At 44.1% G+C, this 19,404-nt stretch overlaps 1 protein-coding gene across 3 annotated transcripts in view; it reads right to left on the bottom strand.

The window, feature by feature from the left end:
* Positions 1 to 91: 91 nt before the first annotated feature.
* CAPZB (capping actin protein of muscle Z-line subunit beta) overlaps positions 92 to 19,404 on the bottom strand; it is a 59,927-nt gene continuing 40,614 nt past the window's right edge. For 2 of the 3 annotated variants that reach the window (XM_063353568.1, XM_063353567.1), the window contains 6 exons: positions 13,643 to 13,784; positions 13,000 to 13,116; positions 4,953 to 5,018; positions 3,670 to 3,746; positions 2,286 to 2,398; positions 92 to 349 (listed from right to left, as the gene is read on the bottom strand). In XM_063353568.1, coding sequence (XP_063209638.1) covers positions 2,296 to 2,398; positions 3,670 to 3,746; positions 4,953 to 5,018; positions 13,000 to 13,116; positions 13,643 to 13,784 — 505 coding nt within the window. In that variant the 3' untranslated portion in view covers positions 92 to 349; positions 2,286 to 2,295. The remainder of the gene's footprint in view (positions 350 to 2,285; positions 2,399 to 3,669; positions 3,747 to 4,952; positions 5,019 to 12,999; positions 13,117 to 13,642; positions 13,785 to 19,404) is intronic. The other variant, XM_063353569.1, reaches the window with a different exon arrangement.

Raw genomic sequence — 19,404 nt, 5'->3', positions numbered from 1 at the left:
GGTGGGAAAAATAATACATGGACTTCTACAGAAACGTAGCCTAAGGTCTCAATAGTAAAATGGGGTGCAAAGTAGGCCTCAGAGACTGAAAAAGTTTGTACAGCTTTATTCATGGGGAGAGGATGGCGTTGCATGGATAGTACTGAATGCAAATCGTGACGTGACGTAACAGAAAAGGGCAAGGGGGAAGGGGGGGGGATGAGTTTTCTAAGAAAGGAATCTAACGAGTGCATGGCATGTCTTGTTAGCATGAAGAGTACTTTAACTTTGCTGCTTTCTCTTCAAAGCCTCCACCAGGTCGTTTTTAAGAGCTTCTTGTTTTGATTTGTCTGCGAAAGTCTGCACAGACCTGCGGGGAAGAAGGAAAGGGAAGTGAGAGGCGACGCGTTTGCCGGAGGGGGGGTCTGAGCGGCTCTTCGGGAGGCGACAGGCAGGAGAAGCACCTCGACCCCGGCTTAGAGAAAACCAAACTCAGCTGCCTGTTTTAATACGGAAAGCGGAAGGCAAAGTCAACACTTCGGTGAGTACATCAAAGCAAAATTCACTCCAGCAAGGACGGCACCGAGAGACGCGCTTCCCCAGAAGCTCCATTCAAGCCTCCAGCTGCTGGAGGGAGATTCCCCAATTTATTGCTTTTTTTACGTTACAGGTTGGAAAAAGCCCAGTGTGCCACCAGCGAAGGGTGTTAGCGCTCTCCCTCGCCCACGTCACCGCGCCGGGAAGGCAGAGAAAACCCAGCCTCGACCCCCGCAGGTGAAAAGGGCCGGGGCTGGGGGAGCTCCTGAACCTGTTTGGGGTTTTTTTTTTTTTGCAGACTGTTCACCCAGGGTCGAGCAGCCGCGGCAAAACTTCCCTCCGGGATTCACCAGTGGGAAAAGCGGCCAGAGTTTCTCCTCTTCGATTTGCTTTTGCAGTTTGTAACCTTCCCTAGAGCAATTAGTGAATCAAAGCAGCCGAAGAAGAACAGAGATACTGTCAGCACGATTACTGCAGGGCTTCCCTTTTGCTAGAACTTTGGATATAGGAAAAAAAAAAGCCACTTTTTTTCAGCAGTCAATCTTGTAAGACAGCTGCGGAGGAACCGCCTTTTTCAATGGTACAATTAAGAAATTTCCACTTTTTAAAAAGCCCTCTTCAATATGAGCACTGCCAGAATACTACTGCTGGACTTTTCGGGAGTTGCTAGCCCAGAGAAGCAGTCAGGATCCAGTTTGGGAGGATTTCTCCCCACATAAACCATATTTTCACAGCCTTTTCAGCACTGAAAGCTACCTTATTTTGCCTGGATGCTGCCTCCTGTAAACAAGGCTGCTCTTTGTGTCGCTTATTTTCCTAACATTTTTCTAACAGTATTTCCATTCTCCTGTCTCTGGAGACTTCCGCTGCTTTAATAAAAATATATACATTTTCTATTCGCATTTGTCACAGGCTAAAGAAGTGGTTCTTGGCCATTATCAACAAACAGTGCATTTTCCCCTTCGTCAGCTTAACGTGTTTAAGACAACATCTGTAACTCGTTACGAATTGGAGTGGAAGGTTAAACTGGCTCAGGGTTAGTCGCTGCCGTGCGTCCGAGACATTCAGAGCTCCAGAGCAAACGAGAGCACACCAACAAACCCCTTCGGAGGCTGTGCCGAGCACGGGCAAGGGGAGGCTGGGAACGTTTCACTAGAGCTCCAGCAGGACTGGATTTCAAGCTCCAAGGAAATCCGAGATACGGCAGGCAAATCGGGGAGATGGGATGAGCTGACATTTACTCAGAAGTCATGGGAAGTACCAGTCGTTATTTTTTTTCAAAACTGCGAGACTTCCAAGGTTTCGGTCCTTTCTGCAGGGAGGACACGAAGATTACAGGGGGGTTTCTTCATTGAAGTGGTGGCACCACAGCTGTGAAAAACTGATGGCGCACAAGGGACAGAGTCCCGGGGCTTTGGGATCGAATCGGTCCAAGGCACCACCACTTTGGGTACGTGACCACGTGCTCCTTTCTTGCTCTCAAGCTAGAGTGCGAAGTGGTTAAGTCCTGCCACATCTCAGAGCGTGATATTTCAAATGGGAGGAAGGGGTGGAGTGAGATTTAAAGTAAAAAAAATAAAAATAAAAAAAAAATCACAGCATTTAGTCGGCCGTATTAAGAAATAACCCTTGGGTGAAACACGGATCAGATGTCGTTTATCAGTCTGCGGGAGTTAGGGGTTAGTTCTGGTCTCGGTTATCATGCAGAGGTCTTGGCTGGGTGAGTCCTGGTTTAGTGCTGGTTGTCACACCTGACAGGCAGGGGGTACCTGGATTGGTTTAGTTATCAGGCTGGATGTAGATCTGGCGCTGGGTCAACACTTGAGAAAGCTCCCTCTGCAACTGCTTATACTTTTGGTTGTCGGGGATAGCATCAATAGATCTACAGAGAGCAGTTTGGAAACGAGGGAAGTAAACAGGGAAAAGAACAGTCAGAAGAACTCGGTAACACGGAGCTGGTATTCTGGAAACCACCAGGAGCACACTCGGGAAGAGTAAGGGTAAATACATAGATTAGAAAAAACAGGAAAAAGGCTAGAGAAAAGCCAAAAGCCAGGCGCTCCGTTTGTTACCAGTTGCGAGCAGATCGTCTCGCCGACGCACAAAGCACCACGGCTCAAACTGAGCAATGGGGAGACGTAGGAAATAGATTCAATTACAAAAGCTTAAGGCAACGTTCACGAGGAAAAAGGCTGTATTACCTATTTCCTTTTAATGTTAATAAATGCTTCCTGGCTAAACCCCTGCGCACCACAAATGAAAATAGAGGCCTGTTATGAAAGCTGGGATTTGGAGAAAAAAAAACTCAGAACAGCTGCTTTCTCAGATACCTCGACTCCCTCTGCCCGTGCTGTTAAGAAGGCAGCACAAGTATTTAATTAGCACCATTATTCTATCTTCTTTCACATTTCAGTACGTGAGAGAACAGCAGTACGCCTCTTTGCGCCACTTGTTTGTTCTCCATTATCACACCGCGCTCGGAGATCTATCTGCCGTTTCAGATGAAACGATTTGGCATCACAGTTCTGTACTTTCCTCTACGAGCATGAGAACTACCAGCTTGGGATTTCTACGTGAAACTCCTACACCAGAAATGAGCCGGGGTTGGAAAGCACAGTACAATTTCCCTACAGAAAGGCACAGGGGGGTTTATTCACTTAATCTGTTCTAGTACGCTATATTTTGACCAGCGGTGTTGAGAGAAAGAGAGATTTTAAAACAAAGTCTAAATACCGCAAACCATTAACGTCAAGACTTAATTCTGGAACCAACTGACTGTTTTTAAGAATAGTAGAAAGAGAAGCCAGAATTCAAGTACAACTTCCGGGCCTGTGAAGAATAAAACTCCTAATTAAAAATAATTCTGAAATACAAGTGTTGCTAATTGGGCTATTTTCTTCCTGGTAAGGGGACAAGGGATTAAAACATCGCTTCAAATTCCTATAGTTACAAGGTAGAAGCATTCCCTAAACTCCCCACAGCAAATACCGTTTCCAAAGCACAGTGAGGTGAAAAAATAGGGACGTGAAGAGACTTTGTGTGGGAAAGGGGAGTTCCAGCAAACAAAAGCGGGTGAACGCTCGGCTGGGGACAGAACCCCAGGCACTGCAGGGGAGCGCAGGGGGTCCGACAGTCCGCTGGAGAGCCCCTTACCTCAGCCCGTTAACGATGTCCTTCGTTTTGCCAAAATAAATCTCATTCAGTGTACTTCTGATTTTGTTTTCCATGTCCTAGGAAAAAAAAAAGGCAAGAAACCAGATCTTTAGTCACGTCAGCTGTTTTCAGGACTCTCTTCCCGTGCACCGCGTGCGTTCGTCTTGACTTTCAACGCGCGCCACAGCACGGTTCAACCCAGCGTATTCCTACGATTTAAATTCTCCCTATCTCTCTGCTCTTATTAAAGAAATAAAGGCTTGGCTCTATGTCCTCTCCTCCCAGTTAATTACTGCAGGCTAGGAGATGTCTTTCTGGACCACAAGAGGGCAGTTTCTGTCCAGCTATCAATTCTTCTGCACTCGGCTGCAGAAAAGGAAAATGCGTTTCACCCCAACCTCACTCTGTAATTTCCTGGCGCTGAACAGACTACAAGTGGCAAGTCAGTCATTTCGTATAACCAACAGGGCAATAGTTTTGTGCTTTGAATTTTCAAGCTGGCGACTCGTTCATTAAAACTGCATGGCAAACAGCTTTGAGAAAGATCTTGTAAATAAGCAGTATTTTTTTTCATTAGGTCGCTTTCACTCAAGCCAAAAAACTTAGAAAAGGGATCAAAAAAGAAGTACCTGCCTTCCTTTCATTTCCCAGTTCCTTCAAAAAAACCATTATGGTCTATTCTAGTTGAGAATTTCCTCGTGTCTTGCCAAAGGGGCTATGAAGATCAAGGAAATCAAGAATACCTTCATACAGGAGGGCACAATGAACTATGTTTTGACCAGTGGTGTTGAGAGGAAGAGAGAATTTGAAACAAAGTCTAAATGCTGCAAACCATTAACGCCATGGCTTAATTCTGGAACCACCTGGCTGTTTTTAAGAACAGTAGAAAGAGAAGTCAGAATTTAAATACAACACAATCACATCCTTTGCTCGTCACGCTGAGCATACGGGACTGACAGCTGCCATAAACCCAATGCCAGTGGATTTAATAAGCACTTGATACACTCCGAGCTTTCAATTAAAAAGGATAGTTCTGTATAACAACCTGACTTGAAATAATTTTGCCCACAAGTGACGATAGTGGCAAGCGGGTAGGAAATTGTTAACTAGATCTGAGGAAAGGACCACTTATTTTACAGGAAGGTGATTGCTGTAAGTGCAGAGTGGGGTAACTCGTGTGTAAAGATAAAACCAAGCATACAACAAAATCCTTAGACGTGGGACTAAATATAGGCAAGAGAACCCGCAGCAGGCTCAAGGCGGGGTGGCTTCCCAGCACTTACCTCTACCAAGCGTCCGATATTGGCTATGTGTGGAGAGGAGTCGCTCACAGTCTCATCTTTCTCCATCTAGAAAGGAAAGACACAGGTCCATTGGTGACACGGAAATCTGACGGTAGATGCGTGACAACTTTCCTTATCAAGAGAAGGGGTGGAAGTGGGCTTCAAAATCCTAGAGGAACTCTTTTGTCAATGTGCAAACAGACCAGTAAAGTACCAAGGAATTCCCAGAACTAGACAAAGGCTCACATGTTGGTAACAGAAACGCAATGTAAAAACCATGAATCAAAATAAAACCCTGCTGTAGATCCCTGGTGTAGACAGGCACTACAAAATGGTCATTCCCTACCTACTACGGGGTTGTAGATCTATAGGAGTTCTACGGTAGTGAACGTGTAACACGAAGCCCAGCAGCACAGCATGTGGATCTGAAAACAAGGTGGTTGCTGATGAGATGCACGCAAGGATGGTGCTGTCAGTTTAACAGCTGCGAACCACCCCTGCAAAACCAGCCTTTTCTTTTCATCTTCGCCCCAAACACAACTCCGACCACACGTGGGGCACACTCTCCGTTCTCAGGATCTCCTGGCAAAAGGCACCTCAGGCATTATTTACCTTCCAGTAGAGAGGGAAGGTGCAGAGAATACAAAACCCACAACCACCTGCAAGACTGGTGATGACTTAAACGACTGCGATGATATGGAAAGAGAAATTTTGACAGTTTGTAGTTCTTTTTTTCTTTTCCTTTTAGACCAAAAAGCTGAACCAACATTTACCTAACTATTAGGGGGAAAGAGGTACAAAGCAGTTAAGTATGGGAGGTATTTTGCAGTAGAAATTCAGAGTTGGATCAACTCCAGCGTATAATGATACCACACTCTTAGCGCCGTATCTGAACAGGAGATGGGTACCTGAACCAGGTGAGCTTTTTCATCGCCAAGATCAAAAATCGGGAGCTGGTACTGCAGAATGCAACACGTGTTTTATTTCATCTGACTCTGCCCCATATAATGTCCATCCAGCGGCCGTGGTTGACCATCCATGCTCTGTGCTAAGGAAAAGACCATCTTCCCCAGCTCTTGAGATGAAAATTCCGGCTAAACACGGACAAGCTGTTGAACAACGAACATCGGTCCCAGGAACCTCAACCGATACAAGATGTGCTGAGATGGCATGAAAACAAAACCCAGAGAAAAAATGTAGTGGGAAGAACAGTCTTCAAAGAGTTTTGCTAATCCCACTGAATTCTCTTATCCATCTGTTCATATCCCTCCCTCAGGGTAGAGTTTAAAAATCTGGGCCAGCTACAGGTTTCTTCTAATAAGCCAAGTCTCTAACAGGCTTGGGGAAGCATGTAATTTAGTTGGAACCCTGAAGGCAAAAGATAACCTAGAAGAGGGGGAGAAAGAGAACAAGGAAGTTTAATTTTTCCTTTCGATTGCAGTCAGATTGTTTACGTGTAATGGAGACACGCTGCCTGGAGAACGGATCCAGTTGCAGTAGAAGGAGAATATAAATCTGAACTACGCAAACACACGCATACATGTTACAGTGAGTTTGGGAACTATCAGCAAATTGACCAAATCTGGGGCAGCCGGGGAGTTGGCAGCGGGTCATTTACTTCCCCAAGCTCCCCACTGCGGCTCCTCCACACCTGGACAGGCCGAGCTCATTGGTAAGAAGCAAAATCTGAAAATAGAATCATTTTTCTGCAAAAACGTATATTATTACATCTCCATAAAAACTGCTGCCAGAAGGAAAACATTTTTATACGCTATAGAAGCCCAGATGTTACGAGAGGCTGTTTTAATGGAGTTCAGAGTCAGTAAGCAGCCATGTTGTACTAACAGCGGAGTTGCTGGGATTTTTAAAGGTTCCTTCCGGTGGCTGTTACTGCACGGACCTGAGCAGAAAGCCTATAGCTGCTTAAATAAAGGGGTTAATTCGCTTCGAGGGGAAATTCCATTCTGTAAGTTGATGTTAACAAGCAGCTCATCTTCCCGCTGTCGCTCCCCATCTGCCGTCGAGCTCAGCCAAAAACCTAACGCTCCGGAATGAGCCAAGTCCGATCGACATGGCTCAGTCGCTCCTCTCCCGGTCGAGATACACGCCGTTTGGCTTCCCTGCCTCATTTCCCCAGCCATCTGCTGCGAGTCTGACTCAGAGGGAAACTCACTCTTCGGGGTATATTAAGCTCTCGATGGCTGGCTGGTCACTTCGGATGTTTCCTGCGTGGAATATAGCAGCTGTCTGGGCTTTCTGTAAACGTTACTTGGAGGAAGAGTTAATACGAAGAGATAAATTTAAGTCGGATAAACACTTTGGTTCATCATGAAAGCGCCTAAAAATACTAGAAAGATAAGAAGGAAACTCATCCACCATTTTGCTCTGAAGAACTGACGACAACCATCCACAGCTGCTCTGGCCACGGAGCAACATGAAAATCTCTTTAATGAAACACAAACAGACCGATGCGAGCCAAAGGCTCCCAAGCCACCGGCAGTAGGCAGACTGAAGTCTCCAGGTGGAAAATATGTGGAATTATTTGGATATCAGTGAGGCAAAATTTGGCCCCTCTCTCTCCAAAGCCTATTTCAAACTGTAACTAGATAAACGAAGGTTGTGAGCTCCATGGAGCTTGCAGCTTTGTAGAAATCAGCTGAGAACTTACCTCATACTTTCATGGCCTTCGTGTATATTTACTCTGACCAGTGTAACCAAGGATATCCCGTATCCTTCACTAAACTGTACATTCGAAACCATGAGCAAATCTGGGGATGCTCCATCAGCTCTACATGCCACCAGCCCATACGTGCTCAACTCTTCTACTCACTCTTTTTCTAAACCAGCTATTATACAACTGAACCGCTGTAAAATCCATACGTTCATGCGAAGCAGAAATAATTTCCCAGATAATTACTGTTCAGAAGGTGTCTGCTATCCTCTGCACCCCAAAACGCTACTTGGTTAGTGATTAAAAGAGACAGTGCCTCCAGGAAACTGGACAACTGCTGAGGGGGAGCTTAAGGATCGCAACAGCTACAACCTGAAGATCCCTCTGGTGGAAAAACACACCCCGACGCCCCGCTTAACGCTACAACATCTGGAAGTCGGTGGGATAGGCCTTTACAGGAAAGCTCAACTTGATGAAAATACATGACTCTCCTAATTGCAGAGCGCGAGCCTCGGAGGATTCACCTATTATGATAAATGGCAGAATGTCTCTGGTGGTGTTTTGTTGAGCAGTGATACATCACAGGGCACATCTTCCCAAACGCAGGGAGAGCTCAGTCTCCAACAGATCAGCCTTCATCCAGCTCTGCAAAACGTTCCACCTTCGCTAGAGAGTATTTCAAGTATGAAAATCAAGGCACATCTGCGCTGCTTTAATCTGAAATCCCAGGCTTCACTTCCCCTACAACTTTATATCCTCCCTTTCCCACACCTCCGTGTGTAAATAAACAAACTACAGGTTTTGAGCCAACTTCTTTCTCGGCAAACTTGCGCTTCCTCACAATGGTCGTCCTGGCTTAGGAAACACACACAGGTTCTTTGTGCGCAACGCTACCTCAGAAAGGCACCTGTTAGTCTTGCTTTTAAGGAGGGGGCTCCAGAAATCTGTCCAACAAAGTGCAGTTTTGACTATTTGCCAGAAAACGGGAAGGCTACATCTACTTTGCATAAAATGAAACAGGATCACACAGCTGCTCTTACCTTAAATAAAAGTGCTGCCTAATGAAACCTCAAAATTCAGCCAAAGCACTACAGCGCCGTGGCAAACGACACAAGTAATTCCAACGTACACAAAGAGGACAGGACCTTAACGTCCGTCAGGGAGAAAAATCATCTGCCAGGCATCTGGCTTGAATCAGGAGGGGGGCGGGAGTTACCTGCAGTCATTGGAGAATGTGCAAGGTAATTGAAAAGCTGCTGGCATTTTTCATTTCCCTGCAAGCATTGCTTCCTTTGTTGTAAATTGAAGGTAGCGTGTCCTGTCCTTTCCTCTCAGATGTACAGCACTTCAACCTGCGGCCCCTCGTCAAGGCAGACGGGATATAATACACCAGTCACCCCTTCCCTATCCAAATTCCAGCCTCAGTCCTTGTGTTGACTGAATCCTGCCAGCGCTGGACACGAGCTGGGAGTTTCTTCCTCCATCCCAGCCTGCGGCGCTTCAACCCCGCGCTCTCCTGAGCTGCATCCAGGCTCGTCTCCAGAACAGACAGTCTGGAAGAGCACCTTGTTCTCTACCTGACATTGCGTGCCTCCTGGGGAAGGACGATAGCCGGGGGAAAAATAAATAAAATAAAAAAAAAAATCAATCAGCTTTCTCCTTCTAGTTCCACCAGAAAGTTCTTCTATAATGTCCTTTGGAGTCAAAACAGACGGGATCGTCCACTGTGTCACTATGGATGTATAACAACATACATCGCTAAAGACTAGAACAAAACCTTCACTAGGCAGAGAGACACGCGTTCTTCCATGCAGAAGGACTGCTTCAACAGTGATCTAATGAAAAGTCCAACGCGAAGATGTCACTTCAGCTTTAATTCTCCCTACGTTTTCAGACCAAAATTGTGATCTATGGATCCCACGTGCATGGAGCTGGCTACGAATTTCTTTTATCCTATCAAGATAGAAGTTTATATATATGTGCACAGATATAAATCCAATATGTCCATACATAAGTTATGTAAAGAAATATATATCACTACATTGTGTTTTTGTATTGTATACTTGTGTGTGTACACCCACACACATTTCTCTATTGGATCAGGCCTGAATCTGAAATCCTACATTTTAAACATAACCTATATCCAAAACTCCATTCAGAACACACCACGTGCTGTTTTATTTGAACTACTCTATACTCCAGCTCTTTAAAAAAAAAAATCTTCCAAAATTGAACTGATAAAGTAAAAGCCTGAAGTTATCATTTTGAAAACCACCAGGTAAAGTAAATTCAAGTTACACAAAGGAGATTTTCAGCTTCCCAAAACAGGTAGAGTCCTCTGTCTACCATGTGTCTCCCTCTCTTCCCTAATTCTGTCCACTGTAAGATGCTCGTACAGTTCTTTCTCCTTATAAATAAAGACAGAGACAACTCCTGTTGTAGTAAATGGAAAACCAGGTTGGAAAAGCCACTGAACAGTAGTAGTTCAATGAATTGGAAGAGATACATCATTTCTCAGTGTACGACATTAAGGCAGACATAGGACGGTGATGTGACCTCTAAGTAATATCTACCTAGAACATAACATCACATGGCCGCAAGCCAGGTGTAAGAATACTCAAATACAAGAGAGAGAGAAAAAAAAATATTCTTGGAAATTCAGTGCAACATTTCGTTATAGTCTAAGTGGAAGCCTTGTAGTAACAAGAATCTGAGCACATGCAGGAAATGCAAAGACAAGTTCTTCCAAATAGTCTTGATAAAGGCACCAAACCCCCCCATATTTGTGCCTGATGCGGGGCAAATATTTCACCCATAGGAAATAAGAGCAGAGAACAGCTATTTCTAGACTCGTACTTCTAGATCCAAGCTCAGCTCTACCACACTGTCCATTCACAGAAGAACAACGAGGATTGCTTGATTACTTGCACCCACCATAATCTGCAGACATTAGGAAGGGAAATTACTGAGCAAGTGTTTCCATAGGAAGTCGTGTTTCAGCACGAGCCATGCCCAGCTCCTCGTTGCTGCCCGAGGCGGTGAATTTGGAGGCATTACCTTCGCTGCTCCTTTGCGCCTGCTCCTGGCCACCAAGTCAATCATTCCAGTCATCACTCGAAAAAGACCCGATTTGCAGCAACGAGGTGAAACGGGTTTCAAAGTAATGGCTCTCAACAGACTTCCCTTTCAAAGCACTGAAAGGTTCTCTCGGCCATCGGTTTGTAAGCCAGGATATTACAAAGCTTGTGAACGCTTCAAAAGCTTCCACTGAAAACACAAGGACATCTGCTATTCACATTTTACGATCAAAGGTGGTCAAATGTTGAGTTGACCAAAACCATGTCCAATTCATTATGGACAAAATTATTTCAAAATTATGGTTGGGACAACAGATTACTGGTATCGTCAAGGTAAAACTGTAACATGCCATTCCAGAGATTATCAAACCCTACTTTCGGGGCCTAAGTTTGCTGCAGACTGTATGAAAAGCCTACCAAAAAGTAAAAAGAAAACCTGCTGTCCTTAGGTGATGTGGCAAACTGGATTTACAGCAAAGTAAAAGCCTTGCACTCAGGAGTTTAGTCCAGCTACAGCTAAATAAATGGCTCAGGACAAACAGCCCCTCCTCACACAGCATACCTCAAGGCAGCATGAAGATTTTCGTTTTCTGCCGTGGATTCCGACGAAGCCTGTCCCGTTAAGCCTACTGTGGCATCCGCAAACAGAAAATCTCCGGCCCAAAGCTAAATTCTGAAACTCAAGTTTCCATTGTTTGTGCAGAAGCAGTGCATCATTACCCCAGTGGCTTTTTTATGGTTACTTACATTGGAAGCAGGCCCCTGCTTTAATGCATCACATATGAATTAAATGATCTGCTGTTAAAATGATGACAGAAGCATGAATCTCCCCACCAAAGCTTAGAGAGCGAAAGTCAAACTAAACAAGGCCCAGCAGTTCAGGCCAAGGTGTACTGAGGACACCCATTCTCAACAGACTCTTGTTTTCCTTGGCACAGCTCTCGCGCACCATGAGGCCACGGCCGGAGTCAAGCCCTTGGCCTCCACTTCACAGCTATGATTTAAAGTATTAGGAAGGCCTGTGATTAAATATTTGTCCGGGTCACCATAACTCGGGTGTAATTACTGCAAACATTTTAAAAGAGTACGCAATGCTCAAAACAGTCTCCAGATGCCTTCCCTCCTCCCCCTCCCCTCGGCTTTTCCATCAGCTTCTTCTGTAAATCAACAACGTGGAAAGAAAAATCACCTGGGGTCTAGGGCAAGCTTCTGCGCCTGCAATGCTAACACAATTTCAGTTCCTCTCTGCAATCACAGACCCTTCTTTCCTTCGCCTGGCTCAAACCTGTACAAAACCATGAACTGCTTAACAGAGTCCGCATTGTCCTTTGTATCGAAAGCAACAGCCTGCCCTGGGAAGTCTCATAAAGGAGTTTTAGCTACTGCCAATCTCTCTAGTCACTCATGACCATACAATATCCCTCCTGTCCTCCGGTTTATTACTCTGCTCGAGTCACTGACTTCCACAGTCCAGATCTTAAAGAACCGCAATTCATCAGCAGCACGAAGCTGGGAGACGGCGACCTTTGGCAGGTGGCTGGGGCAGAAGCACCTTCACCCAGGGAAGTCAAGTCCAGCAGATTCTGCCTGTCAGAGACTAAGAGAGCAGCAGTGCCCCAACAGTCAGCAGTCTGGCACCTTCCTTCCGAAAAGTGGCTCTCTCAAGAGGAACTCAAAGTAATTAACACTGGCACAACCCCCCCCAAAACGTTTAGAAGATTTATTTATTTATTTATTTTAATATCAGTGTCCTGGTACTGCAGGAGGAAAATACTAAAGGAGGACACTACAAGACAACTGAAGTCTCTAAGAACAAAAGAATCCTATAGTCCATGGAAAATAACGGCTCGTTCATGGTGCTCTATCTGGCTTTTAAAAGAGATCCATAACAAAAGAGATCATCCTGTAGTTTTATAAACCTATTTGAATTTTCCAGTACGAAAGTGGGCAAATCTTACAGATCAAAATATCTGTCTGGGTAACACCTGTGGAAGTATAAAAATTTAGGAATACCAAAAGAAGAACTAAGACTTAAAAGCAAGTCTAAACTCTCACTGGATGTTTTATATTTTTAATTGAAAGCTATACGGCCATCAAGCAAAGCTCAAGGGGCTTCCTGGTAATTACACACTTAGGCATTAACTGTTTCACTGGGCTGCACAGGCAGCAGGAGAATAGATGTTTACGCAACACCTCACAAAAGCAACTTTTTGTTCCTGACTGGGACTACTGGGTATATAAATGAGGAAAGGCAAGCCTCGGGTCTGCAGCGAACACTCCTGCCAATATACAGACATACCTGTCTGGTAAGGCTCCCTCCAAGGTTCATGGTACCAGAACCAGTTTTATTAGTCTGCAGCCACAGCATCACTGTGGAGGTCAGCTTGTAATGAGCAGTACGACCACTGGATTTCTCCTAGAAACAGAAGGATAACAAAAAGAATAGAGACAAAAGGTTAAAATCCCTCCAAAAACTAAATGGTGGCTGGCCCCAAAGACCCTAAGAGCGACAGGACAGACACATATAACTCCACTCCTCCAACACAGTCGCTTTCTTAAAAACAATTTTAAGTGTGTATATTCCCCTAATTTTCCAAAGCAAATCTAGTTAGAGCTATTTAACCTCCTATTACCTTGTTTTTATTACCTAATTAGTGATACTTATCTGTAAACCTTTATGTTAAAAAAAAAATAATAATCTCAGGATCACACGCACAGAAAGCAACATACCTTCAATTCTTCTGGGATTCTTTTTGATTACAGCCCTGACTTATCTCTATCCAAATTGCTTCAGGGAATTTTCAAAAATTACCAGGGGAAAGAAGTTTACAGCCCCTAACACAATATTGCATTGTTCAGTGGAACACCTGTGCTCGTTAATTGTCTGGAATTAACTGGGTTTTGTTTTCACTTAGGAATATCAGCTGCCCCAGAGGCTGTACCTGAACCTCCACCACGTGGATGGAATCCCAGCATCCCTTAATCTTCTTTGATCCATCTCCAGCTTTCTTAATGAGGATCACCCCGGCAAAGCCATGATCCAGATCCCAGAGGTAGACAGAGGAGACTCCACCTTCAAAATACCTGCAGGATGCAATCCAAAAGGCATGTTAAAAGTAAGCAGGATCCGAGCCAGAGTCAGATATCAATATTAATCTTAAATAAGCAGAATCTCTATATCCTAGTAAAGTGGTTTTTTTCTTTTAAGACAGCACGCTCTCACCAGTTACGTACCTAGAAACACAACAGTTTAAATCGTTTTATAATACAGAGACTTTAATTACAAAAAACCGTACATTTCTCTAAGGAGAATAAAAGTCGAGTGAGAAACAGAGCTAGTTACAGATTTCTACACTGCTTGAGCACACAGTTCCTCTGATTCCAATTAACTGTAACAGCTGGTAAAAGCACAAGCTACAAAGTAGGCTGAGAGTAAGGCTTTATTTTACAGTTTTGGCGTTTGTTTTTTTTCCCTTTTGTCTCACTGTTGGGAAAGCCTGGAAGTTCTTTACAACAAAGTCCTCTAATTAAAACAAAAGGGAGCAAGCAAGTAGCTTTATGCTGCTGTCTCAAAAGCTTGCGTGAAGCTGACTTACTGATTTATTGCAAATAGAGTTGAACTAAAACCAAGGTTCTTAGAAATGAAGGGATGCCGTTGAGGTTTATATATTATTCCAGCTTCACATACGATACACAATAGAGAGTACACAAGACTACCTAAATCTCAGGTTTCTCATAGCAAAAAGTAATCTCTAAGAAAACTAACAAAGCAATAACACGTGCAGAACTCAACTCCCTTGTAACACCAGCGCTTGGCTCCTTACCTGCCAGATGAAAGACTCACTTTAACATAATGGTAAACAACTCAGGACTGTAGGAAGAGGCACAAGAAATAATACTGGCTTATAGGAAACTGAAACTGTAACCCACAGCTTTTTCCCAACTGTTTCCATTCTCAAGTTACCGGAGAATCATAAGGAATATCACGCAAAAGGGAATACTCTCTCCTGGCACACAACTCTTAGATCTCAGTGCTGAACTCATTCGCGCTGGGCAGAATCACCATCTCCCGAGAAGAGCTATGGAACGGCAACTTCGGCTGAGCCAGAAAATCAACGACAAGATATTTTAGAAGTGAGACATTTCTATTCCGTTGTGAGCACCTACTGCCATTCTGCGAGCACACACACAAAGCAGACAAAACACCTGAGAATTCACTGTCTGGAGGAGAGCAAAAGCTCATCATCCAAAGACACGAGGAGCTGCTACGACTGACAGTTCCCAGCAGCTACGCTGGGAGAGTCACGCAGGTCAAACCACTCTGTGTTCCTGCCTCTTACTGTCATGAGCGAGACGATCACAAGGACCTGCAAGCGACTGCATGTTTCTCCTCTTCTGCAAGAAAGGAAAGTATCACTTATCGACAGCATCAAAAGCTTGTCAAACCCGCCCACTGCCACGCTCCCCTCCTTTCCAAACGCGCCCCTGACAGTTGTTAATGCCACTTAAGGTTTGATTTCCTGTGCGTTTTGGACTTTATGTATTAGCTTGGAGTACTGTAGCTTCAAGAACGCTAACCCATCCTTTTTACAAGTCAGGAGAAAAGATATTGGAAAAGTTAATGCCAATAACACAGGGAACTTTCAATGTGCTCGCTGCACTTGCAGATCAGTCCAGCGTGCCATTTCCAGAAGGCAGAGTCACCAGAAGAACCCCAAATCTTTTTAATTGCAGGCATCCGAGTCTGTATCAAAAACAATGCTGACCCCAGCAGGGTTTTATGATTTCATATGAACTCACCGCATCGTTTGATTTGTAATGGGCGACTACTGCTACTCACCACCAAGCTGAGCGTGGGCATTTCAGTAACCAACATACAGAGCACCGTCCTATGACATTTGTCAAGCCACTGATAACATACCGTTAAAAAAGGAAAGCCCTTTGCTCCACGGGCATGCTAAAGCCAGACTTCCAGCAGGCAATTTAAACCTAACAAACCAACAAACACCTTTTTTATATCCCCTGGGGAATTCACAAATGGATTTTGGTTAATGCAGTTAATGTGAACTGCAGTCCCGCAGCGAACCTCAGCTGCAGCCTCAGTGACCCTTCTTGTGCCCAAAGGGCAGCGTGAATCAAAGGCCAGAGAGCAGAAGCTATTGTCCACTCCCAGAGCGAGCGTGGTTACAAAAAACATTCATATATAGAATAAGTGAATTCACTCAAAATGAACTGGCAACCACTGAGAATATTACAGTGTGTACAGACAGTTTCCCCATTACCCATTTTATGAGCTTGCTACGAGCATGAAACATTAATTAAGAGAGGGACCGAAACAAGGTTTTTGGAAATTTATTCTTACCTACTGTACTTTGATCCTAATGACATGAAACAGGAAAAAAATAATTTTTATGTGGTTCACCTTTATGAGATTTTACATAAAGGCTTTTGTGGGTATTTTAAGAATGTGCTAAAATGTTGTCTGAAACCACATAAAACCATCTGAAGAACCTCCCGCCAGAACTAACAGCGCACACATGGAAACGCTTTAACTTGCCTTTGTATATTTAATGAATCAAATATAGTATTAATATTGTTTTAAATACCAACATGCTATTTCAATAAAGTTGCTTTGCCATAGCCAGATCCAGTATCTTGAGACTCAAACAACAACGCCAGCGACTGAACCGTTATGAATCCAAGGCACGCCGGGATATACATCAGCCAAAGCCTCCTCTGTGCTTCAGCAATATAGAATCACTTCAAAGATCCACTCGTTCTTCAAGGGGAGAAAACAGATCTCGTTGATCACGACATTAGGTTGCACCTTTCCTCACGCAGCAACTAAAATGGGATTTCTGAAGACTATCTAATCCCTGGAAGGTCATGTTTGGAGAGGGGAACTTTCTTGAAACCTGTTTTCTTCAAGAAAAATAAAGAAGCGCTACAGGTTAATTGGCTGCTACATAATAGCAAACTGGATGACAGACGGATTGGTAGGAATTTAAATTTGCATTCATGAACTTGGATTTGCTGCAAAAAGGCTGGACCACCTCCAAGAGACCCCTTCACCACAGATTAAAAAGCAGCACTTCTGAAAACGCAAGCGAGAGAGGTATCCAGCTTGGAAAAGGCTCCTGGAAGGTATAAACTGGTGTCTTCTCGGTTAAAGAAACGGATGGGCAAACCAGAGCACAGGCCCATCAACGTTACACGCAGTAGTTGCAGCAAAAGACTTTGTAAGCGCTACACAGCTCCTGGATCAAACGTAATTTTCTCTGCTCGCCCGTTCTGGATCCCCTGCTCGTGGAACGTCATCCTCCAACAAAACAGCGGTCGTAAAAGGCAATCTGACTTCTTTAGAAGCTCCAGTCCTCTCCCAAAGCACCCAAGGCCCAGCCCAAAGCAGGCAGCAGACGCTTTTGAGGTGTACAAGACATGGGAGGAAAACTCCAGTTCATATTGGGGTACCTCAGAAAGGTCCCCAAAGGACAAACCACTTTCAAAGGACAACAATTGAGAGCAAAGCAATCGCTCCTCTTCTGCTTAAGAACACAGATCTCTCCAGGATGTACTCTGGGTTTACCTACAGACAAAAGTTTGTCATAAAACGATGAGAAAACATAATGTTATGGTTGTCATATCCCTTTACTAACAACCAAACCCCTGCGAAATGATACCCCTGTCCTCTCCGAGGGCAGCCACTGTTCTTCCATCTCTGGTAAAATTGGTTTTTATAAAGGTGCCCAGGAAGGTGACTGAAAGGCAGAAGGCCCAGTGTAATCTTTCCTTCTCTTTAGAAGATTCAGAGTAGCATTTTGTTCAAAATCAATTCTAGTTTTAATGTCATGATCAAACACTTAAGTTTTATATCCGTCACTCATCAACCACAGAACTCCTGGAAAAAGCTGTTTTATACAAAAAATGTCACACTTAAGACTGACCTACTTTACGAATGCAAGAATAAAAGAAAATATTTAAGCTAAGAGTGATCCAAAGCTTTATGAAGTGTTTGAAGTTGAAGCGGGTGGAGGCACAGGATGGAAACTTGTTTAAGGAACTTGAGCTGTATCCGTGAAATAGGGAGACTGTGGCCAGAACAAAGCCCTAACTTCAAGAGGGATGCGATAGGGGAGGAAATCCCCCAGCTTCCAGCAGAGACCTCAAGAAAGAAGGACAGATTAATCATTTTGTTTTACCACTAAAAGACGGATCAGAAAAGGTACCGTAACTTTCCCGATAGCATTCTGCTTCTCGCAAACCTTACAAATGAATGCTGGAGCCTTTCCTGAGAAAATGAGTTTCCACCACACGGCAATAAAAACAAGCTATGACTTTCAATTACACTTCAGAACCAAATCACTCGTCCATGAAAACACTTGTGTATTTTCCAGTGAGTAACCAAGAGCCAGAGACACTGGGTGGGTTTTGGTACCTGGCTTATGGCTCTCGCAGCACCAAGCCACAAAACCTGATGCCAAAGTACCAATACCTGGAACCTCAGACCGGCTATGCAAACCTTCAAAAGAGCTGCACAGTGTTTCAAACTGGCTCGTTTAAAGCAGAAAAATATATTTTCTTTTTTTCCCTTTAAAGGTTGCATAGCCATTTCTTCCAGCTACAGAAGTTCAGCATAGAAAGGGAAACGTCTCCATCTATTTAGATCAACAGACTTCCAAGAAATCTGTCATTTAAAAAACCCACCCTAAAGGAAAGTACTGAGCATTCAGCTACAAATGTTTTTACAAGAGGGACAACGACTAAAGTCACAATCTGAGGAGCCAGTGTCTAACAGCAACCCAAAAACATTACCTAAAAGACGAGGTGAGGAAGCAGACATTTCAACTATTATTAAAACAGATGACTGTAATGGCAATTGACCTGGCACAATTTTCACTGAGTCCTTCCCCTACGCCTGCGCCCCGTCATTTCAAACCAGCGCATAAATAGCAACAGAAATACGAAGGAAGCGGCAAATTTCAGCTACCCAACCTTCACCAAACCCACGACATCGCTAAGGCGTTCGTTCAAATCACCTGCAGTCTCGGAGCTCAAGGGAGGGGAGGAAACAAACAAAAAAAAAAAGTCTTCAGGACAACACCAAGAGATCAGAATTGTCACTACGTAATTTCGTTGCCTGTGTCCTCCACGCAGCTTTCTAGTAATGAGGCTCAGGAGCCTGTTCTTGAATAAAAGGGACAAGTTGGTACCGGGAACTAACCAGGATGTAACACGTCTCCCACTGGCATGAGTACAGATGACTTGTAATTCCTCTCTCCCTCCTCCTCTGGTCCCAGGAGCACAACTGTGTAACACCTTCAGATCGTTACCTAAATACTTAAAATGAAGAAGGTAAAATGTTTGTGTATTTAGACCAGCTGTTTTTCACCACAGTTTATGAACACAGCCCAAAGTATGCCTGCGGACTCCGTACAGGTATTTTACAGAAATTCTTTCCAGCATACACAGGTGCAAAAATCCCTCGAGCAAACATACCAATCGCGTTAGGTATGTGTAACTTTAATGCCAGTTGTACTTAAAAGCACACATCTGGACCACAGTGGGATGACTCAAACTGCGAAGCAGAGTTGTGAAGTGCAAGAACTCCACAAGGAAGGAAAACAGTATCCAAACAATGGGATCCAGAAGGCTAAAAATCTCCCAGAACCTCCCATTTTGTGCCTTCTAATACCTTTCGTTATTA

Source organism: Chroicocephalus ridibundus, chromosome 16, assembly GCF_963924245.1.
Source record: "Chroicocephalus ridibundus chromosome 16, bChrRid1.1, whole genome shotgun sequence".
NCBI classification, from domain to species: domain Eukaryota; kingdom Metazoa; phylum Chordata; class Aves; order Charadriiformes; family Laridae; genus Chroicocephalus; species Chroicocephalus ridibundus.
Note: the sequence above shows the minus strand (reverse complement) of the source record. Positions and strands in the feature narration are given on the sequence as shown.